The sequence below is a fragment of the Gossypium hirsutum genome, chromosome D01 (genome assembly GCF_007990345.1).
Source record: "Gossypium hirsutum isolate 1008001.06 chromosome D01, Gossypium_hirsutum_v2.1, whole genome shotgun sequence".
Lineage (NCBI taxonomy): Eukaryota > Viridiplantae > Streptophyta > Magnoliopsida > Malvales > Malvaceae > Gossypium > Gossypium hirsutum.
In genome coordinates this window covers 58,161,544-58,185,486 of record NC_053437.1, presented here as the reverse complement: position 1 = coordinate 58,185,486, position 23,943 = coordinate 58,161,544, and the positions used below count along the sequence as shown (strand labels likewise).

Below are 23,943 nucleotides of genomic sequence, written 5' to 3'. Positions count from 1 at the left end.
TTATATTTTATTATATTTTTCTTTTAAAAGTAAAAAAAAAAAACAAATAAAGATAATGGAATGGCTCTATAGTGAAATGCGCTTTTTTTGCGCCCGACTTTGCAAAAAAGGCACCTGAAAAGCACACAAACCGCTCGTCTGATTGAAGTCACCTCGCCTTGAGGTGGCTGAGGCGGTAATGGCCACTTTAATTACTTGATTGGAATTCATCTGCTACTGGACAGGTGAAAAGAAGGGTATTTTGTACATGGTCTTCTTCTGCCCTGGGAGATGTGAAAAGTGGGTGTGGTAATTGGGTGATTTATTGTAAACATGCCATCATTTGAATTCGGGTTTAAGGAACGGTTGAGTTAGCCAACAAATAAAGCATTTGAAATTTATGATGCCAAATCTTCTCAAAGACAATATTAACAACAACAATAACAAAAAAAACTTACTGGATCAATAAGCTCGTAGTAATATTAATGATTTTTCTTATGTTCTGCTTTGGTTAAATTTGCTTTGAAGATAATCCACAGGAATAATTAAACCATATACACCCAACAAAAGAAGGTAAGGAATAAAATCCAAAGTCAAAAGTCTTTGCATGTGTGCTACAAAAAAAAAAAAGGTATCTTGAAAGACAAAGTTATTTCAAATAGAAAAACCCAGGAGAAAGAAAGCAAATTTCTTTGTCAGTTTCTTTATCTTCCTAAACTTTCTTCTGCTAAGGATAAAACAGCTGAAAAGGTTCTTGTTAAGAAGGCCTGAGGGTTTTCCCAAAGCTTACTACTTTTACCTAAATGACCGCAATGCTCTAGTTTATATCCAATGATTCACCAAAGGGGGGGGGGGAACAGGTTAATTGGTAGTCTTAGAGAATATGGATAAACCTTGGTATACAAGTAATTTATTGAGTCACTAGAAAGAAAAGTTAATTTTTACACTGCTCACAGCACATTCTAATAGAAATTTAAACAACAATCCCTTTAAGAACTCATCTTGCAACATTCTAATAGCCTCACATTCCTCTTTGCTTCCTCCGAAAGATATTCCACCAAACATTGCCTCCCTGTTTATACTTTTGTTGTATAATCCCATGCAATATATATATACAATGCAACAACCTGTCTTTCCATATTGTAGCCTTGGGTCAATAGAGCCATGAATAACTGTTTGAAATGCAGGGCCTTAGTTATCAGCCTTCTTATCTTGAATGTCTTTCAAGTTTCAGTAGCTTCGGTTGTTTCCATCGGAGATTTCAACAAAGACTTCTTCGTGATGTGGGCTCCTGATCATGTAAACACTTCATCTAATGGCAGGGAAAGAAGCCTGAAACTTGATCAAGTATCTGGTATGATGGCAACAAGAGACAACTTCCTATTCTTTCATTTTTTTTTTCTTTTTGGTTTTCATATACTTATACATTTGTTGTACTTGATACAGGATCTGGTTTTGCATCAACCCAAATGTTCTTATTTGGTCAAATAGACATGCAAATTAAACTAGTGCCAGGGAACTCAGCAGGGATAGTGTTGGCCTACTATGTAAGCAATTTCCCCTTCATTTCAGTGTTTCTAATTTATTGTGTAATTCAATAAACCAAATTGCTTTGACATTGCAGTTGGCATCGGATCAACCTAATCGAGATGAGATAGATTTTGAGTTTCTTGGCAATGTGAGTGGCCAGCCATATATAGTGCAAACAAATATCTATGTTGATGGTTTCGACAACCGTGAAGAGAGGATTTATTTATGGTTTGATCCAACAGAGGACTTCCATACATATTCCATACTATGGAATCTTCATCAAATTGTGTAAGTTGGTTGTCCTTTAGAAGATAACACATATTTTTGTACTTTGTTTCATCAATCATCACCGATGATATTATGTTCATCTGTATTTCAGGTTTATGATAGATTCAATTCCTATTAGATTATATAGAAACCATGCAGACAAGGGAGTGGCATATCCTAGGTGGCAGCCAATGAGCATAAAAACCAGCCTATGGAATGGGGACAGCTGGGCGACACGCGGGGGATTAGACAAAATTGATTGGTCAAAGAGTCCTTTCATAGCTTCATTCAAGAATTACACCATTGATGCCTGTGTTTGGAAAGGAAATCCAAGGTTTTGTAGGGCAGATAGCTCAGCCAACTGGTGGAACAAACGCAGTTTTAGCACTCTAACCAGGGTACAGAAGAGATGGTTCAAATGGGTGAGGAAGTACCACATGGTTTATGATTATTGCCAAGATAACCAAAGATTCCAAAATAATCTTCCCAAGGAATGCTTCCTTCCCAAGTACTAATACAAAATGTAATAGATAGTTTTCAAATCGGTTCATTGGCTTTAATTGTTGCAGATTTTTCTTTCATGATACTTATACTCTAATGAACTGTTAGTATGTATAGAAACTTTTCCAGCCTCCAAGCCTAGGGCTTCAATGCTTAACATCATCTTTATCAGTAGATTGAAAGTAAGGTACTGGAACTTTTTATGCACTAGCTGTCCCCACTGGGCTGACAATGTTCAATATATTGGTCAAGTTTCTAGCCAGATTCCCTGCAGTAAATGCAACAAATCATTTAAATGGTAAAATGTCGATGAACAATTATCTTAATTCAACATTCGGCCTTTTCTTATGCATTCAGCAACGGGTAAAATGCAAATTCTTGGGCTTTTTCGCCCTTTGCAGGCATATCAACACCATGATATTTTACTAGGTAAACTACTTAATTAGTCACTGAATTTTTCTCGTGTTTCTATTTTCGTCACCGAATTATGAAAATTTTCAATTTGATCACTAAATTATCCGAATTCAATTTTTTTGTCATTATGTGATTAAGTCTGAAATGGTTGGACGATGTGATTGTTATAAACTATATGAATGGTCACCTAACTATGAAAATATTTTTATTTTGGTCACCCAACTATAAAAATTTTTCGATGTCACTAAAATTTTCGAAATTAGATTTTTTAATTACCATTCTATTAAGTTGATAATAGAAGTTTGACGTGAATTTTTTTTATTGACCTAATAACAAATTTTGCCATTCAATACTTATACGTTGTATTAGTTTAATATGAACTCTAAAGAAATAAATAAACATAGTCCTAAACATTACTAGTATTTGATAATAATTTCTTACTAGTTTTTTCAATGATTTTTTTATAATAGTAATATTTGAGTTTTTGACAAGGGAGTCAGTACCGCATTAGTGGACGCATTGTTTTCCTATTGGAATTGGTATGTATCGGTACTAGTTTACTTCGGTGTATCATTTTGAATTTATCAATATTTTTTAAAAAATATTTAATATATGTATATAAATATATTTACAAATATCAAATGGATGATACTAAATAAATTTTAAATATAAAATATTCATCAATTATATAAATGACTCAAATCTCAAAAAATAAAAAATATATCATTTAAATAAATCCAAAATTAATAATAAAAACCAATCATCAAATTTTAGAGATTTAATTGCTCTCTATTTATAAAAGAAGCTGAATGGCGAGTGGAGATTTTTTCTTTGATATCGGGTGAGCGGTTTTTATTGTTATATATTATTATCTATTAAATGTGAAAGTATGTCCATAATTTTTTTTTTAATTTTTACATTTCGATAAAGTCTTTTTTGATTGGTCACATCCCAATTAAATCTTTAACACGATAGTAAACAATTAAAAAATATATATTTTTATAATATATTTTTATATTATTTATGCATCGACTGGTGCATCATGTTTCAACTAGTGTGATCGGAATAGATTGAAAGAAGCTAGTGCAACTGATATGGACTAGAATTTTCATTGGCACAAAAAAGAGTGTTGGTTGTTTCGGTTTAGCATTGGAACGGTATGAACCGATTGATATGACCAGAACCGGTATGGAACCGACCACCATGGTTTTTGAGCATTAGAGAACCACTATTTTAACATAAAAAATTATATATAAAAAACTTTCCAATAATTTATGATCTTTTATCATCGAAAACTAAAAATCTTTGAAATTTTTAGTGTTAGATAAGCATCGTTTAGTCTAAAGTGTTAAAAAAATTTTATCGATAACTTAAGATCTTTCTGGTATAGGAGACTGGAAACTTTTAAATTTTCCTGCATTGAATAACACTGGCTAAGAGCATAAAAGAATAAGTAGAGAGAGAGAGAAAAAAAAAGCCAATAATTAGGATTAAATTGATAAATGTGGTAAATATTGAGGGTTAAATTTATTGATTTTTAGAATTAAGATTAAATTGATAGAAAATATAAATATTGAAGGGCTAAATTTATTATTAGACCAATAAAAAATTCACTTTAAACTTTCGTTATCAACTTAACGACATGATGACTAAATTAGAAAATTTTTATAGTTGGATAAACATTCTCATAATTGAGTGGCCATTCTTTTAGTTTATAACATCTTTTAGTTGTTTCAAACTTAACAGTAAAAATAAATTTGGATAGTTTAGTGATTAAATTGAAAAAATTTCATAGATTAATGACTAAAATAAAAAATAAAAAAAAGTTAATTAACTAATTAGAGAGTTTATCCTATTTTATACACCAAAAAGTTAAAGTTTTTAAAACCGAATGAAAGGAGCATCACAGTAAATAAATTAGAAGGGAGTTTAAGCCCAACCTGAAAAAGGCTTAGGGCTGGTCCATTTAATAAAAGTGGATAAAGCCCAAAACACTTCCCACTTCTTTGGTCATGTTTAAAGAGAACAAAAGTAACAGAAGCTCAAACTCTAGTTTACATAAACCCTATAGGCTGCCGACGGAGCAAGGAACCAGTTGTTTCTCAACGAAATATAGAGATGGGAAGCTCAAGCAAAGATCTTCTACGGTTTGAACACCATAAATCCTCTTCTTCACCCTTAGGTAACTAAGCTCCTATCTAAATTTATGCTAACTTTGTTTTCTAGCCATTGAAATTTCATTATCTGTGTGAGAGTGTTTGAGGGTTTTACATGTTCAACAGAATCCGCTCTACTTGTTTGTAAGAAAAAGGACTCGGAATCTCAAACTCATGAACCTGATCCTTCCAAGAAACCCCCCTTCACTCCTTTTCCTAAAAGCCAAGGTAAACTTTCTTCCATCTTTCTTTTTTTGAAGTAGTTATTTTGTACCATTTTTTATGCTAAACATATATATAGCTTTTAAAGAATCTGAAACTGATAGTATGTGATTTGGGAATGGAATCATGATCATTGTTTCGGGCTGTTAAAGAAAACTTTGAATTGTAGGCAGAATTATGAGAGGTCCAGCTTGTTTAGAGATAATTACGTGTTTCATTGGCATTAGAATATGGAAGCTTCTGCTTTGTGCTGAAATCTTCTTTTGAGTATTGCAGTTTTGGGGAAAGTGAAAGATTTCTTGGGAGTCATGGCAGAAGCTAATAAAAGGCTGGAGCTTGATGCAAAGGTTTTTTTTGGTCAATTTTGTCATCAGTGAACACTCTTTTTAATTTCTAACCTATGTTCTTGTTTATCATAATGTAGAATAATTCTCAAGCATATGATATTGAAGTACTCAATGGGAATGATTCTGAAGTCATTGAAATGGTAACATTAAAATTGAATCACTCTCTCTTGAATTGTGCTCATCGAATAGTATATGAGTTTGTTAATATGTTTTGGTTGCATATTGTAAAACAGGATTTGATGTTAGGTGTAGCTGATCTTCACACACCTCAAGCTCTGGCTGCTGCTGAATCTGCAATTGCTGGCAATCAGCCACCAATTATGGTAGCTGGCAACAGTAGTAGTAGCGAAACGGAATCAGATGATAGCAGTGATGAGGAAAGCGATGATGATGGTAATGATGATAAGGAAACATCTTGTCCAACCGAACATGAAACATCCAACACGGTCAAAGAGGATGCTGTCCGTGAAGCAACGGGGAAAAGTCGATCAAAGAAGCGGACGAGGATAGTTGAGCTCTCTTGAAAACAATATTTTTTGATTGGTCAAGAAGTAATGTAAAAATTTCTGAACCATCATATTCCGAAGAATCTCAAAAGACCTGTTGAAGTTTCCTGCTAGTGTTGTTGTCCTTGTATTAAATTTTGACCGCAAAGTGAATCATTGAGATGCAAGTTAAATTGGTGCCAACTTCCAGTTTTAAAGCAATCACCCTCAATTTCCAATGCTAAAATCAGTAGTGAACATCTGGTGCAGCATTTGTAGAATTCTCAGAAACCAGATTTAGTTGAACAAGTGAAATGGATGGAGATGTTTCAAATATCTTGAGACAATTAATTTGATAAAATTAACGTTAAACTAAACTCCAACTTTTTTATTCTTTGGGTGCATACGATATAGACGGTGATTTGTAAAAAAAAGGAATGATGTTTGTGCAACTTTCTATCCTCTCCACGGCAAATCTTCCTTGCTAAACTGCGTGCTTCGAGCCCAATAAGCTCAACTAAAGCATCAAGGCAATGGCCACTACATGTTACAACTTCCGTAAATAATTTACTGTAAAACGATTATAAATCATACATATCCATAGATAATATGTAGATTGTAGTTTGATGATGACAGTGACTAATTGTAAAGCCTGCTAAGACTACTATATTCACTTGGACTTTGATCACATTCACAAATTTATTGGCATATGCTGGATAAAATAGGCATCATTACTGTGAAATGTCCATACAATTTAGACATAAAAGGGAAGGGTATCAAAATAACAAAAAGATATAAAGTAAAAGCTGGAAGCACTCACCTGTACACTTCTACTGTTGGAAAGTGCATACAATACTTCCACCCTATAAATAAAAAATGACTAGAAAAGACAATAATAATTGAGTTTGGCGTGAATAACAATTGAACTAAATTATTATCATTTTCTGTATCAAGCATTGAGTATTTTTTTTCCCAAATTTGAAAAATAAAAGGTAAAATTATACCATCAGTCTTTATATTCTTCATAAAATTGACATTTAGCTTTTGTATTTTTATTTTAAAAAATTTAGTCATTTTAAATTTAGTTATTAACACTGTTTTTTTTTTATTTTGTTAAATCTGTTAATGCGACATTTTAAAGTAAAAACAATACTCACTTGTTAATTATGTAATTAAAAAAAATAATTTTATAATAAATCTGAATTTGATAAAATAATTTTAACAGTGTTAATAGTTAGACTTGGATTTTAAAATCTAAAATGTAAATAAAAAAATTTACAAAAATATAGAAATTTATAACATATATTAAGAAAAAAAATAAAATGCTGCAAATGCAAACTATTGATCACTGAGAAAAGGAAATAAGGTGCCATAAAAATGGTAATGAAGAGTCGGGTAAAGATGTTCATGCACAAACAAACAAATGTTTCCAATCAAACCATCCTATTTTCCACCGGTTGCATGAAGTAAATAACTTACTTGAACTGCTCGAACACTGAAGTAACCCAGATCAGCAAACATAGCCTCGGTTTCTATTACCAAATGTCCATACAATTTACATATAAAAGGGAAGGGCATCAAAATAACAAAAGGATATAAAGTAAAAGCTTGAAGCACTCACCGGTAATGCAAAGTACAACTCCTCCAAGTGATATCCACCCGTTCTTACCGCGTCTTTTGAAGTAATCCACTATACACAACGGATTAAACACACGGAATACACCCTAACCATACAAAAAAATACCACTTAGCAAGTTAAACCACAGGCATATGATTGGGGCAAATGAATATCCCAATTTGTCAGTTCCAAATCGTTGAACGCAGAATAGGATGACCAAAATTACCACAGAAACTCTCACCACAACGTCTGACTATTATTCAACCATTTTTACGTCGATACGTGTTTAATTTTATGCAGGCAAAAAATAGTTGAAGAAGGAAGAGTTATACCTGATCAGACAGATGGTAGCTGCCCATATACTAGCCAAAGAGGGGCTGAGGAGGGGCGGGAGCACTTACCTGGTACAACGTAGGACATATGTAGGATCACCCCTTCCAACACTAATTTATTAAAATAATATGTCTAACGTTGTACATTGATTTGGAAAGAGAAGGAAAAACAAAATAGAGTGACATTAATTTATCATATTTTTATTTTAGACTTAGCATACATCAGCAATATATTATTGAGTTTTACTAATTTTATCTGACAAAAATTTATTTTATTGAAAAGAAATCTATTTATATCGATATAATTTTATATATGATTAATATTTAAACACGTTTATGATAAATTCAACTGATGTACAACACTAATCATGAAATCATATTAAATTTACATGGATATAAATAAATTCTTTTGTAAATTCAAAAGATAGTACCAACTTATTTTATATTATCTTATTTGTTGGTGCAAAGGACAGTAAGCAATCTGGTTTAGGCTTCCTTAAGCAGCAAGCCTCGTAGCTTGGTGAAGAAACAAAAGCAAAAAAATGGTTTTCAAGTAAAACAGAATAAAAGCAAAGGAAAAATGGAGAGAGTTTGAACGAAAAACAGGCTGAAATTTTTCATTAACAACAAAATAAGGCATTAAGCCATTACATGTATCAGTCAACTTGGGAAAACAAACAAGCTATCACCTAATCAACCTCTTAACACCACTAATTTGCATTGAAACTTGCTAGATTAACTTGTACATGTTGCTTTGCTGATCTTTCAGTCAATCAACATAAAAAATTTACCTACTAAGTTCAAAATGAACTAGATTACAAGAGGATTAAAAAGTAACTAAATAAAACAAACAAAATAGCAGCATTATGCTTCAATTGCTGCATAGCTAGGCTCGACTGCATGTTGTGCCTTCTGCTGCATGACCACCTTTGTAGTTCAACTTATTGCATGGAAACTAACTTCAACACTCCTCCTTAGTTTCCATGCTTGTAACTCGTAGCTGCTTCCTCAATTTTATGAACCTTGACATATTGAGTGCCTTGGTGAAAATATCTGCAATTTGCTCTTCAGAATTGCAATGAATCAACTCTATTTCATGAGCTTGCTCCATTTCCCTTATAACATGTAGCTTGATATTAAAGTGCTTCGTTCTACCATGGAAAACAGGATTCTTTGCAATTGCTTTGCAATTGCAACAGCAGACTTGTTATCATAGTAAATCTCTGTTGCCCCTTCTTGATGTTAGTTTAAGTCAACTAGGATTTTTCTAAGCGATATGGCTTGATTTACTGCACCTGCAGCAGCAACATATTCAGCTTCTGCTGTTGACTATGCTACAAGGTTTTGCTTCTTTGAACTCCAACAAAACATGCTTGAGCCAAGGCTAAAAGCATATCCAGAAGTGCTTTTCATATCATCACACGAACCAGCCCAGTCACTGTCAGCATAGCCTGTTAGCCTCAAGCTTTCAACCCTTTTGAACAACACACCATGGCCAATGGTGCCTTTGATGTACCTCATGACTCTTTTAGTTGCTTGAAAGTGCTGGTCATTGCAATAATTCATAAATCTTGACAGCACACTAATAGCAAACATGATATCGGGCCTGGTTGCTGTCAAATACAGCAGGTTACCAATAAGGATTTTATACATTGTCTCACAAACTGGCTCACCAATTCCTTGTCTCGATAGTTTCATCCCAACAGCCATCGGTGTGCTAGTTGGCTTGCAGTTCTTCATAGAAAACTTATCTAGAATCTCCATAGCAAAGGATCTCTGACTGAGAAAGATTTCTTTTTCAGTTTGCATCACCTCCATTCCAAGGAAGTAATTCATTTTGCCTAAATCAGACATTTCAAACATCTTTATCATTTTGTTCTTGAAGTCAACCAGCATATTCTTGTCTCCTCCTGTCACCAAGAGATCATCAACATAAAGGGATAAGATGAGCTGTGTTTCAGCTTGATTCTTCTTGACATAAAGTGTTGGTTCACTAACACTTCTCTCAAATCCCAAACTGAGCAAATAGGAGTCAATTCGAGCATACCAGGCTTTAGGAGCTTGCTTCAAGCCATATAAGGCCTTTTTAAGCCTGTACACCATTTGTTCCTTCCCAGAAACAACAAATCCGGAGGCTTGTCAATGTAAATTTCTTCTTCTAGGAATCCATTAAGAAATGCTTACTTCACATCTAACTGATGAATGGTCCATAGGTTTTGTGCAGCCAAAGAAACTAACATTCTGACTATTTCAAGCCTAGCTACTAGTGTAAAAGTCTCCATGTAGTCTAGACCATACCTTTGGCTGAAGCCTTTAACAATAAGCCTAGCTTTCAGCTTGTTCAGACTGCCATCAGCATTCTGTTTGGCTCGATAGACCCATTTTACTCCAATGGTCTTCTTTTTAGCAGGCTTTTCAACCAGCTCCCATGTTTGATTCTTCTGAATCATGTTGATTTCATCAACCATAGCCTGCTTCCAACCTTCATCTGCCTCTGCTTCTTCAAAACTGCTTGGTTCAACTGTAGCAACTTGTGCCCTCTCATAAATTTCATCCAAGAGTCTTGTGCCTCTGACAGGCACATCATCAATGTCCATTTGAGGACCAAACTGATCAGGTTCAGTCTGATCAGCCATTAGCTCTTCTGGAATAGCTTCTGGCTCATTTCTTTTCTAATTCCAACACCTCTTTTCATCAAATACCATATCTCTGCTCACCTGAATTTTGTTTGTTGAAGGATTTAGAATCCTGTAGCCTTTCTTGACTGAACTATAGCCTATTAGGATGCCTGGTTGAGCCCTTTTTGACAGCTTATCTCTCTTCACAGCTGGTATTTGAGCATATCACAGACAACCAAAGACTTTCAAGTAAGCCAATGATGGCTTGAATCCGAACTATGCTTCAAAAGGTGTCTTGTGAGCAAGTGCCTTAGTTGGGAGCCTGTTCTGAAGATAGACTGCAATATTTACTGCCTCAGCCCACATGGTTTTGGGTAAATTCTTCTCAAATAGAACACACCTGGCCATATTCATCAAGCTTCTATTTTTTCTTTCACTAACCTCATTCTGCTGAGGTGAGTAGACATTGGTCAGCTGATGTTTAATGCCTCCTTCATCACAGTAAGCTTGGAACTGAGCTGAGGTATACTCAGTCCCATTGTCAAATCTTATGCATTTTAATTTGCATCATGTTTCTGTTTCAACTGCTGCTTTGAACTTCATAAATACTTGAGCTATTTCAGACTTATGTTTCAAAAAGAAAATCCAACAATATCTTGAACAATCATCAATGAAAATAATGAAATACCTGTTTCCATTGAGTGATTCAGTCTTCATTGGACCACAGACATCAGTGTTGATCAGCTGTAACCTTTCTGAGGCTCTCCATGCTTTATTTGCAGGAAATGGGAGTCTTGCTTGTTTTCCTAGCTAGCATACCTCACAAACTTCATCATTTTCCACTGAGTTGGTGAAGTTTTCTGCCAAATCTTCACTGATCATCTGAGCCATTGATTTAAAGTTAGCATGTCCAAGCCTTTGGTGCCAAAGCTTGAAATCATCAGTAGAGGCTATGTAGGCTGACTTTGAGTCACTTGGCCAATGGACTTCAAAGCATTTACCAGTCATAGTGACTATCATGAGGCTTGATCCACTTGGATCAGCAATCTGGCATTGTTTGCCCTTGAACACAACTGAATAACCTTTCTCAAGCAGTTGAGCAATGCTGAGAATGTTTCTGTCAATCTCAAGCATTAATAGCACATTTGAGATTACTTTGGCACCTGTGGAAGTACATATCAACACATCCCCCTTTCCTTCAGCCTTTATGAACTGACCATTACCAACCTTTACTTTGGTTTTGCAGCTTTTGTCCAGAGTTTTAAAGATGGATGCATCTGGTGACATGTGATTAGTACAACCACTGTCTAATAGCCAGCCTTTTGAGCACTTTTTATCATCTAATGAGCAGGACACAGTAAAGACCTGTTCTTCATGGTCACTACTGTCTTTAGCCACTCAAACCTCTTCATTTTTCTGTTGTGAGTGAATCTGCTTAGGCTTGCCTTTGTTTTTGCAGACCCTTTCAACATGCCCTCTCTTCTTGCAATGTTGGCATAGTGCATCTGATCTAAACCAGTATCTTTCTTCTGGATGACCAAGCCTCTTGCAGTGCCTGCAGGGTTGGTTACTAATCCTTGCAACATCAGGCTTAGGCCTATTTTTCCAGAACTTTTTGCCTTTTTTGGCATTGGTGCTCGAGGCCTCTCTGGCTTTGGCTTGAAAAGCACATTCTTGATGGTCTTCAACTCTACTAGCTCTTCTTTGCTCCTGAGCATAGAAGGTGTTAATTAGCTCAGTCAAAGAGATGCTAGCAAGGTCTCTTGAATCCTCTAAAGAGGATATCTTTGCCTTATACCTTTCAGGTAAGGTAGAAAGGACTTTCTCTACTATCATTGCTTCATCAAACTGCTCACCAATGAGCCTTATGCTGTTAACCACTGCCATGATCCTATTTGCATACTGCTTCACAGTTTCTTCTTCCCTCATCTTTAAGTTTTCAAAGTCTCTTCTCAAATTCAACAGCTGCTGCTGCCTTGTCCTCTTTGTGCCTTGAAACTCCTCCTTGAGCTTGTCTCAGGCTTGCTTTGGTGTCTCACAAGCCATAATTCTGGTGAAAATGACATCTGAGACACTATTTTGAATACAGGACATGGCTTTGTGCCTCTTGGTCCTCTCATCAGCATGTTGTCTGATCTGAGCCACTCTGGGATTGGTCCTCAGTGGTGCTGGCTCAGCATCGGTGTTTACAACTTCCCACAGATCAAAGGTATGCAGGTAAGTCCTCATTTTAACCATCCAAAGGTGAAAACTTTCCCCATTGAAGACTAGTGGGGCTGCTGGAGAAAATCCTGAAGAAGCCATTCAGATTTTTGGTTTTGTTGCAACAGGTCCTCTAAGACAAAAGCTCTAGATACCAATTGTTGGTGCAAAGGACAATAAGCAAGCTGGTTTAGGCTTCCTTGAGCAGCAAGCCTCGTAGCTTGGTGAAGAAACAAAAGCAGAAAAATGGTTTTCAAGTAAAACAGAATAAAAGCAAAGGAAAAATGGAGAGAGTTTGAATGAAAAATAAGCTGAAATTTTTCATTAACAACAAAATAAGGCATTAAACCATTACATATATCAGTCAACTTGGGAAAACAAACAAGCTATCACCTAATCAACCACCTAACACCACTAATTTGCATTGAAACTTGCTAGATTAACTTGTACCTGTTGCTTTGCTGATCTTTCAGTCAATCAACATAAAAAATTTACCCACTAAGTTCAAAATGAACTAGATTACAAGAGGATTAAAAAGTAACTAAATAAAACAAACCAAACAGCAGCATTATGCTTCAGTTGCTGCACAGCTAGGCTCGACTGCATGTTGTGCCTTTTGCTGCCTGGCCACCTGTGTAGTTGAACTTGTTGCATGGAAACTAACTTTAACATTATTGCATTATTAAACGGTAGTTTTACTTTTCTTAACCAAAATAATTTATTATTTAATGTTAAAATAATAAAATATTCCAGAAAAGAAATGCTAAAGAGAAAAACTCCAAATGAACTTCTATTCCAAGATGGAAATCAAGGTATAAATAGAAATTAAAATCCCCATTTAAGTTTTTTCTTTATAAATAAATTCTTTTACAGATGTGAATTATTAATGCTGTTCACATGTTGCATTATGCCATTCATTCATAAATCAAATTCTAAATCCAGATCGTTTGAACTAAATGCCTATAAATAAATTGCCAACCCTTCACTTCATTTCTCACCGTCATCGCAACTTATGGAAGAGAACAAAGCATGTATGGCCGAGAATGTGGAGAAAGGTGAGGAGATAGAGATGGCAGCAGCAGAAGCTGATAAAAACCGACTAACAGAACGAAAGTTCTCGTGGGCCAAGCTGCGCCGTGTGGATTCTCTCAATTTGGAGGCTGGCAGACTTTCATTTTCTTCAACCAAGTCCCCCCATTCCAAGGTTGTCGCTCCGGACTACACTCATTTATTTATTGCCTAAACCTACAAGCTTTAGCTTACTTTATGTAATTTTGGACAGGTGGATTGGATGAGGACGTTGAGTTTAGCATTTCAGTCTATTGGAGTGATATACGGAGATATTGGAACATCTCCGCTTTATGTATACGCCAGTACTTTCACTGACGGTATTGGTCACCAAGATAACCTTATTGCGGTTCTTTCCCTCATCATCTACTCCATAGTTCTAATCCCTTTTTTCAAGTATGCATTCCTCGTCTTGAGAGCCAATGACAACGGTGAAGGTGAAATTAAATAGAGTTATTCCTACCTAGCTACGCGGTCAGCGCTATCTACCATAGTTAATATATATGATTGATCAGGTGGAACGTTTGCGCTGTATTCTTTGTTGTGCCGACATGTGAAACTGAGCTTACTTCCGAATCAACAACCGGAGGATAGAGAGCTGTCTAACTACCAGTTGGACACTCCATCTAGCCAGTTGAATCGAGCATATAAAATTAGAGGAAAGATGGAGAACAGTTTAAAAGCCAAACTTGCTATTTTCGTGGTCACTATCCTTGCGACTTCAATGGTTATAGGTGATGGGGTTTTGACCCCATCTATCTCAGGTATTCCCTACATATCTGCTCACAATTTGTCACTACCATTGATTCAATCAAGACAGTGAGTTTATTAACCTTTTACTTATAACTCATTTACATTAATATAATATTGCTTCTTTTCCACAGTTCTTTCTGCGGTTGGTGGCATCGATTCCTTGGGGCAAGGTATAACTCTTACTTCTTCAACCATTTTTTGCATAAATACACGTATTGACGTAAAATGATTGAATAATATTCAGACGCTGTGGTGGGAATTTCTGTGGTAATTCTGGTCATCCTGTTCTGCGTTCAACGATTTGGAACCGACAAATTGGGATATTCATTTGCCCCAATCATATGCCTATGGTTTACCTTGCTAAGTGGTAGTGGTTTGTACAACCTCTTCACATATGGTTGGGGTGTATTACGTGCGTTTAATCCGTTGTATATAGTGGGTTACTTCAAAAGACGCGGTAAGAACGGGTGGATATCACTTGGAGAAGTAGTACTTTGCATTACAGGTGAGTGCTTCTAGCTTTTACTTTGTATCTTTTTGTTATTTTGATACTCTTCCCTTTTATGTCTAAATTGTATGGACATTTGACAATAGGAACCGAGGCTATGTTTGCTGATCTGGGTCACTTCAGTGTTCGAGCAGTTCAAGTAAGTTATTTACTTCATGCAACCAGTGGAAAATAGGATGGTTTGATAGGAAACTTTTATACATATATATTATTCAAAATTTGTTTGTTTGTGCATGGATCTGCAGATTAGTTTCTCCACTATTACCTTGCCTTCTTTACTTACTGTATATTGTGGCCAAGCTGCCTACCTCACAAAACACCCTGAACACGTTGGGGACACTTTCTACAAATCTATTCCAGGTAAACATCTTTTGTTAAGACGAGTATCAAAAGGGATGCTTCGAAAACAAGTTTTGTGATGAACAATGTAATTTATTTGGATATTATGTAGATCCACTCTATTGGCCAACATTTGTGGTAGCTGTAGCTGCTTCCATTATTGCAAGCCAAGCTATGATATCAGGAGCATTTTCAATTATCTCTCAGTCGTTAACACTGGGATGTTTTCCAAGAGTTAAGGTGGTCCACACCTCCACTGAGTATGAGGGGCAGGTTTATATACCAGAAGTCAACTACATGCTCATGATTGCCTGTGTTGCAGTCACTGTTGGGTTCAGAACCGCAGTAAACATCGGTCACGCATATGGTAATTAAGCTCGTAACCCAAATTTCAACAAATTTGAAATGCAAAATTTAAAATTTTATTCTGAAGTTTATTTGGGTATACGAATTGTAGTTAAGTGAAATTAATATCAAGGATAACACTTCATTTCTCTTGGGTTTACAGGAATTGCTGTTGTAGCTGTAATGGTGATCACAACATGTATGGTTACTCTTATCATGCTTGTTATATGGAAGACAAACATACTATGGATTGCTCTCTTCTGTGTGTTCTTCGGCACTATAGAGACCATATATCTCTCTTCAGTCTTGTATAAATTCGTTGAAGGTGGCTACCTTCCACTGGTCTTCTCACTTATCCTAATGACAATCATGGGAATATGGCACTACGTGCACCAAAAAAGATACGAATTTGAGCTCAACAATAAAGTTTCAAAGGAATACATTAAGCAACTGGTGGAAGATCCAAAGATAAACCGGGCACCAGGAATCGGCCTTTTGTACTCAGAGTTGGTTCAAGGCATACCTCCCATATTTCCTCATTTCATTTCCAGCATTCCTTCTATCCATTCAGTTCTAGTCTTTGTCTCCATTAAGAAACTTCCAATCAGCAAGGTAAAACCAGAGGAGCGTTTTCTCTTCAGACATGTGGAACCAAGAGAGTATCGAATGTTCCGTTGTGTTGTAAGATATGGTTATAAGGATTTCATGGGAACACCTGTAGAGTTTGAGCAACAACTGGTTGAGAAGTTGAAGGAATTCATTCGTCATGAATATTTCATGGCTGAAGGAGAGGCCGTAGCTGTAGAGAACTCGCCCCAGAGCTCCAATATTCTGGTAAATCAAGGCAAAGACAAAGGAAGTAGTAGAAGGGCTGTTTTTGTGGAGGAAACACTGAACCAGCTCAACCAATCTCGTCGTTCCTCAGCCTCCATCCAGTCATTCAATATGGCCAAATCAAATAACTCGTCGAGTGGGATCGTATCACCAGCACCACCCATACTGGGAGCTGAAGAAGAGATTCAATTTGTTCAGAAAGCAAAGGATGAAGGAATTATTTACCTCCTAGGAGAAGCTGAAGTGATGGCTAAACCCAATTCTTCCTACACAAAGAGGATGGTTGTGGATTATGGCTATAATTTTCTGAGGAGAAACTTCAGGCAAGGGGAGAAAGTGATGATGATACCACAAACCAAACTTCTAAGGGTTGGAATGACATACGAGATTTAGAGGACTTGATGAAATGCTGAGTGAGTTTACATATAATATATAAGTATGGTGTGGTAGCTTTGTCAATAAAATACATCTTTGCTTCGGGTAAATTAAAATTGCAATGCTGCTACACACGCAGTTGTTAAGCACAACACATTTATGACACCCTTTTATATTTTGTTTTCTTCTATTTAGACTTTGTCTATAATTTCAATATAATGCTAAAACAAACAAAAGAAATTTTTTGAGTATTGCAGTTTTGGGGAAAGTGAAAGATTTCTTGGGAGTCATGGCAGAAGCTAATAAAAGGCTGGAGCTTGATGCAAAGGTTTTTTTTGGTCAATTTTGTCATCAGTGAACACTCTTTTTAATTTCTAACCTATGTTCTTGTTTATCATAATGTAGAATAATTCTCAAGCATATGATATTGAAGTACTCAATGGGAATGATTCTGAAGTCATTGAAATGGTAACATTAAAATTGAATCACTCTCTCTTGAATTGTGCTCATCGAATAGTATATGAGTTTGTTAATATGTTTTGGTTGCATATTGTAAAACAGGATTTGATGTTAGGTGTAGCTGATCTTCACATACCTCAAGCTCTGGCTGCTGCTGAATCTGCAATTGCTGGCAATCAGCCACCAATTATGGTAGCTGGCAGCAGTAGTAGTAGCGAAACGGAATCAGATGATAGCAGTGATGAGGAAAGCGATGATGATGGTAATGATGATAAGGAATGATGTTTGTGCAACTTTCTATCCTCTCCACAGCAAATCTTCCTTGCTAAACAGCGTGCTTCGAGCCTAATAAGCTCAACTAAAGCTTCAAGGCAATAGCCGCTACATGTTACATCTTCCGTAAATATTTTACTGTAAAACGATTATAAATCACACATATCCATAGATAATATGTAGATTGTAATTTGATGATGACAGTGACTAATTGTAAAGCCTGCTAAGACTACTATCCAATGAAAAGAAAATAAGGGGAGTGGAGCTTGAACTTAATATCTTAAAAAAGGCAAAAACTAGTTAACCGCCGAGCCAATTCAATTTCTTAATTAATTATTTTAATTAACCTCCTAAATTTTGGTGCTTTCAAATAACGACCACATTTATTTGCACATAATGCGGTCGTTGAAAGCACAAAAAATATCCTATCCTAAATAATGAAAAAGAATAGTAAAAGGGAAGTAAGGTCAAATCCTCAGGGATTGGATTTGCATAATATCTTGTTCCGTGAAATCCCGGGCAGAATCTTGCCCAAGAAAACCTGCGTTCCTGGAAAAAAAATAAAAAAAAAAACAGAATTAAAGGTTTGGATCTGAAAACGAAAAATAAAATAAAAACAGAATTAAGAATATTGAATCGAAAATTCGAGAAATTAAAAATAGATTTGAGAGAAAGAAAATTCTTATGGGAGGTTCCAGCCTCCAGTTGTCTTGTTCCGCCTTAGGTTCAATCATCGACTTTTAGATGATCCTTCCCAAACCGAATAAGCTAGTTATAGTGGAAGAGGACGCCTACAACCACCAGCTCCAAGGATTTAGACTTACGATTTAGTGAAACCTGACTCTAAACAACATTCGCTTCTGTGGGATTGTCTTATGCTAGATCAACGCTTCTCAATGGCGAATCCCATGCCATTTTGTCTCTTGGGCTCGCCAACCTCTGATGCAATAAGCTAATGATTAAATGCTAAAGTTACATATTTTATGTAATTAATTTGGTTAATTTATGAGAATGCACCACTAATTTTGCCATATTTATTGAATTTTGTGCAGGAATGCAATTTGGGGCTAAATAGAAGAAAAATGAAACAATTGGGCTAGATTGAAGAAAGAAGCAAAGAAGGAGGGCCAAAGCAGAATTTTTCCAAGAATAATTAGCTGAAATTGTTGACTTAGTGGGAGATTATTTTGGGATATTTTTTATATTATGGAATATTTTTCTTGATTTTCTATACTAGTTGGCTCTTAATTTAGCAAGGCCACTAGTATAAATAGAGGCTACATTTGTTCATTTTAATCATCAATTGAAATATCAAGCATTCATCTTTCAATACATTCTCTCTTTTCTCACAAATTTATTTGTTGTCTTTAGTTTCCTTTACTTTCAGTTCCTAATTTTCTAGCTTGTTACCACTTAAACCATTTTCAATTTCCTTTTCAAACTTTCTTTCCATCTCCAATATCTAATTCACTTTATTACTTTATTTCACCACCAAAATTTTAGCCCCCAAATTAAATCACGCTTCCCATTCCTTTCATCCATTTTACCTTATTTAATTATTCCAATACCAACATGCCTCAAACCTTAGCCAACTAAATCCATTTTCAGCTTTAGGCCAGAATTAGCCTCGTCAAAACTCGTGAGTTACGAACCCGAGCGATTTAACTCCTAAATTCTAGTACTTATTATTTCTCCTGATTAAGAGTATGATTTTGTCAACTCACAAAGTCAGATCAACATTAAGTCAAAAAGACGTCATTTGATTTAGTGTGGTTAGACGTACAGTTGGAATTCTGAAAGGAACATTTCTAATCGATTTTCTATGAACACATTGGCGTGCCAAGTGGAGATAGCTGTTTGGTTCCGTCAAGGGAAGTAGTAACCGGATTTAAATGTCCCACGAGGTTGAGGACATTGGTTCGAGCTAGGCTCTTCTAGAACGCAAAGCTGTCGGAGTTCTAAATCACGAACGTGTCGTGGTTGTTCGATCGATAAGGGTTAGTTATTGGACGTTCCATAACTAATTTACACAAGGAAGAGTTGGTGTCCGAGGCGTCCTTGGTAGCTATAACTAGCTTATTGGATAGGAGGAGTTCATCTAATTTCGAGGATCGGTTCAAAGACTAGGAAAAATCCGTGCCTAAGGCTAAGCTTATTCTAATTAATTTTTCTTCAAACTTATTTAACTGCATTTTATTATTTCATTTTCAACTTTTACTTTTTACGCGTTTTATTTATTTACTTCAAGTTCCAGGTTTTCGAATTTATTCTCCCCCCTAATATCTTGGGCACGACAACTGCCCCGACATAAATCTGGTCAAGAGAGCAACAATTTGAAGTAAACCCAATCTCCGAGGGATCGACCCTACTCCCTATACTTCTCAAATTGCAAACTAGGCGTAGGTTTATATTGGTGGACTCGACACCCATCAGTTTTGGCGCCGTTGCCGGGAACTGGCAACACTTATAATTGTTTAAGTTATCTTCATGACCAGATATTCATCCGGAGATCTTGAATATGACCCAGAGATCGAAAAATCAGCACGAGCACGACGAAAAGAGACAGAAGCTCTTAAACGTGCAAGTAAAGTAGAAGTTGAGCTAGGACAAGGGCTCTTAGAAACCAACATTGAAAATTTGAGACAAGCTATTCGTGCAGAGGCAATTCGATATGGGAAATAAGTCGAAGTGGTTGATCCTGAGACCGAGCCACTTCCTGAAACAAAAGAAGTAGAAGACAACCTCGGCGAACCAGAAAGGATGGCGAATCGAACCATTCGTCAACTAGCCGCTGCTCCCAACGAGCAAACACCGTTATGCATCAACTATCCAGCCGGAGAAACCCCGTTCGAGTTGAAGTCAGGCCTGATCCACCTTTTGCCCACTTTTCTTGGCTTGAAGAATGAGAATCCACATACCCACTTGAGAGAATTCCACATGGTCTGCTCAAGCATGAAACCACAGGGAGTAACCAAAGATGAAATTAAACTTCGGGCCTTTCCTTTTTCTTTAGTTGATACAGCAAGGGAATGGTTATTTTACTTACCCCCTGGTTCAATTACAACGTGGGATGACTTATCTCGTGTTTTTCTTGATAGATTTTTCCCAGCATCGCGAGCAGCTGAACTTAGGAGAGACATAGTGGGAATTCGCCAAATGGAGAGTGAATCGCTCTACGACTATTGGGAACGTTAAAAAAAACTGTGTGCAAGTTGTCCTCAACACTGTTTGACCGAACAATCACTTCTTCAGTATTTCTACGAGGGTTTACTCCCTATGGAAATGAAAATGATTGACGCTGCTAGTGGAGGGGCGCTTGTCAATATGACTCCTCAAAGGGCAAGAGAACTGATATCCACCATGGCGGTAAATTCTCAACAGTATCAGCCAAATTCAGAACCCAAAAGACGGGTTAATAGGGTAAACGTTTCATCCTTAAAAGATAAATTGGATAAGCTCACTAATATTGTTCAATCTATGCTTACAGAAAAGAAGAATCAGACTCAATTGTGTGGAATTTGTACTACATCTGAACATACGGCGGATTTGTGCCCAATCCTTAACAAAAATTCAACGGCACATGTCGACACTGTCGGAGGTTTTCTAGGACCTCCACAAAGACGTTATGATCCTTTCTCCAACACTTACAATCCCGGGTGGAAGGATTATCCCAACCTGAATTACGGAGCTAACCCCCGATATAATCCATCTTACCAACCAAGACCTCCGCAATCGCAACCCAAGCCGAGCACATCTCTAGAAGCTGTTATGGAAAGACTTGCCATCGATGCTGCAAAATACCAATAGAGGACAGACGCATCAATACAGGAGTTAACTAATCAAGTTAGTAAACTCTCGATGGCAGTTAATCGTTTGGAATCTCAAGGTAAATTACCTTCCCAAACAGAGCCAAATCCTCGACAGAATGCAAGTGCAATAACTCTTCGTAGCGAAAAAGTTTTGGAAACAGTTCCAGACAAAAGTCATGGGCAAGACAATGAACGGGAAAAGCAGATCTCTGATCCAAAAGTCAGAATGGTATCAGAAATCCAGAAACTGTTGGATGCTGAAATGATATACCCGATCTCCGACAGTGATTGGGTTAACCCGATTCATGTCGTGCCCAAAAAAGCTGGTGTGACAGTGGTGAAAAATTTGTCAAGAGAGCTAGTTCTTAACCGAGTCCAAAATGGATGGAGGATTTGCATCGATTATAGGAAGTTGAACGTAACTACCCTGAAAGACCACTTTCCACTTCCCTTCATCAATCAAATGCTCGAGCGATTAGCTGGTAAGCTCATTATTGTTGTCTCAATGGATATTCAGGATTTTTCCAAATTCCGGTGGCGCCTGAGGATCAAGACAAAATAACTTTCACGTGCCCCTTTGGAACGTTTACGTATAGACGAATGCCGTTTGGACTCTGTAATGCTCCGACCACTTTTTAGAGATGTATGGTGAGCATATTCTCCGATTATGTCAAGAAAATCATTGAAGTCTTCATGAATGATTTCACGGTGTACGGTAACTCTTTTAACGAATGTCTCGATAATCTTGCTAAGATATTACAAAGATGCCTAGAATTTAATCTTGTTTTAAATTATGAAAAATGCCACTTTATGGTTGACAAAGGATTAATTTTAGGTCATATAGTTTCCTCATAAGGTATTGAGGTCGATAAAGCAAAAACGAATATTATTAACTCATTACCTAACCCCACATCTGTGAGGGAAATTCATTCGTTTCTTGGGCATGCAGGATTTTATAGATGATTCATAAAAGACTTCTCGAAGATCGTGCAGCCGCTTTGCAGTCTGTTACAGAAGGATAAAGAATTTAAATTTGACCAGACTTGTAAAGACGCATTTGACGCGCTGAAGCAGAAATTGGTCTCCGCCCCTATAGTACAATCACAAAATTGGAATTTCCCGTTCGAAATCATGTGTGATGCAAGTGATCGAAGTGTGGGAGCTGTTCTTGGCCAAAGAATAGGGAAAGAGCCTCATGTGATCTACTACGCTTCGAAAACCTTGGATGCTACCCAAAGCAATTACACAACCACTGAGAAAGAATTATTAGCTATTGTGTTTGCTTTAGATAAATTTAGATATTACCTATTGGGAACTAAAGTAATTATCTTTTCTGATCATGCAGCTTTGAAATATCTGATAGGGAAGAAGAAGGCAAAACCTTGACTGATCAAGTGGATTCTACTTCTGCAAGAAATCGATTTTGAAATTCGAGATAAAAAGGGATGCGAAAACTTAGTAGCTGACCATCTGAGTCGATTATCGATTCCAGTAGATGACACACCATTGAAAGACAACTTCCCAGATGAAAACCTATTTTCAGCAAATACGGTTCATCCTTGGTACGCAGACATAGTAAATTATCTCGTTACAGGTACTGTTCCTTCGGAATTACCAAGGTCTAAAAAAGATAAGAGCAAAAAAGATGCACGGTACTTCATTTGGGACGACCCTTACCTTTGGAAGCATTGCTCCGACCAGGTAATTCGACGGTGTGTAGCAGAAATAGAGGTACAGTCTATTTTAACTTTTTGTCATTCTTATGCATGTGGGGGACACTTTGGACCTAAACGCACCGCACATAAAATTCTCGAGTGTGGACTATTTTGGCCAAGTATATTTCGTGACACATTCTTATTCTGTAAAACCTGTGAAAGATGCCAAAAAGTCGGTAATCTTAGCCGTCGAAATGAGATGCCCCTTACTCCCATCCATATTTGCGAAATTTTTGATGTGTGGGGCATTGATTTTATGGGTCCTTTTAATTTCTTCTTTCGGTAATTTCTATATACTCTTAGTTGTTGATTACGTTTCTAAGTGGATAGAAGCAAAGGCTACTCGCAATGATAATGCTAAGGCTGTGGTTGACTTTCTTAAAAGTTCTATCTTTTCCAGGTATGGCACCCCACGAGCATTAATCAGTGACAGAGGAACTCATTTCTGCAATAAACTCGTAAGTGCACTTATGGAAAAATATGGAGTGACTCAACGAATTGCCACTACCTACCATCCACAAACAAACGGACAAGCTGAAGTGTCAAATCGAGAAATCAAGTCCATATTGGAGAAAACTGTTAAACCTAACAGAAAGGATTGGAGCTTGAGACTAAATGACGCACTTTGGGCTTATAGGACAGCTTACAAGGGACCAATAGGCATGTCACCTTATCGACCTGTTTTTGGTAAACCGTGCCATCTCCCGATCGAATTAGAGCACAAAGCATTTTGGGCAGTTAAATAGTGTAATATGGTGATGGAGACCGCAGGAAGAGCTCGAAAGTTGGACATT

General features: G+C 36.6%; 4 protein-coding genes across 4 annotated transcripts; all 4 read left to right on the top strand.

The window, feature by feature from the left end:
* Nucleotides 1–829: 829 nt before the first annotated feature.
* Nucleotides 830–2,451, top strand: LOC107921857 (probable xyloglucan endotransglucosylase/hydrolase protein 10). Its single transcript, XM_016851692.2, has 4 exons — nucleotides 830–1,333; nucleotides 1,426–1,526; nucleotides 1,604–1,797; nucleotides 1,889–2,451. The coding sequence occupies exons 1-4, from the start codon at nucleotides 1,144–1,146 to the stop codon at nucleotides 2,289–2,291; spliced, it is 888 nt and encodes a 295-aa protein (XP_016707181.1). The 5' UTR covers nucleotides 830–1,143; the 3' UTR covers nucleotides 2,292–2,451.
* Nucleotides 2,452–4,708: 2,257 nt separating this feature from the next.
* Nucleotides 4,709–6,105, top strand: LOC107921226 (uncharacterized). The gene is made up of 5 exons (XM_016851104.2): nucleotides 4,709–4,873; nucleotides 4,974–5,075; nucleotides 5,346–5,416; nucleotides 5,494–5,556; nucleotides 5,650–6,105. The coding sequence occupies exons 1-5, from the start codon at nucleotides 4,810–4,812 to the stop codon at nucleotides 5,938–5,940; spliced, it is 591 nt and encodes a 196-aa protein (XP_016706593.1). The 5' UTR covers nucleotides 4,709–4,809; the 3' UTR covers nucleotides 5,941–6,105.
* Nucleotides 6,106–13,626: 7,521 nt separating this feature from the next.
* Nucleotides 13,627–17,081, top strand: LOC107921055 (potassium transporter 5). Its single transcript, XM_016850910.2, has 9 exons — nucleotides 13,627–13,875; nucleotides 13,954–14,176; nucleotides 14,255–14,503; nucleotides 14,624–14,662; nucleotides 14,737–14,997; nucleotides 15,087–15,139; nucleotides 15,246–15,360; nucleotides 15,452–15,706; nucleotides 15,848–17,081. The coding sequence occupies exons 1-9, from the start codon at nucleotides 13,684–13,686 to the stop codon at nucleotides 16,909–16,911; spliced, it is 2,451 nt and encodes an 816-aa protein (XP_016706399.2). The 5' UTR covers nucleotides 13,627–13,683; the 3' UTR covers nucleotides 16,912–17,081.
* On the top strand, nucleotides 16,791–18,739 carry LOC107921056 (uncharacterized). Its single transcript, XM_016850911.2, has 5 exons — nucleotides 16,791–16,931; nucleotides 17,151–17,221; nucleotides 17,299–17,361; nucleotides 17,455–17,614; nucleotides 18,678–18,739. The coding sequence occupies exons 1-5, from the start codon at nucleotides 16,925–16,927 to the stop codon at nucleotides 18,698–18,700; spliced, it is 324 nt and encodes a 107-aa protein (XP_016706400.2). The 5' UTR covers nucleotides 16,791–16,924; the 3' UTR covers nucleotides 18,701–18,739.
* The last annotated feature ends 5,204 nt before the right edge of the window (nucleotides 18,740–23,943 follow it).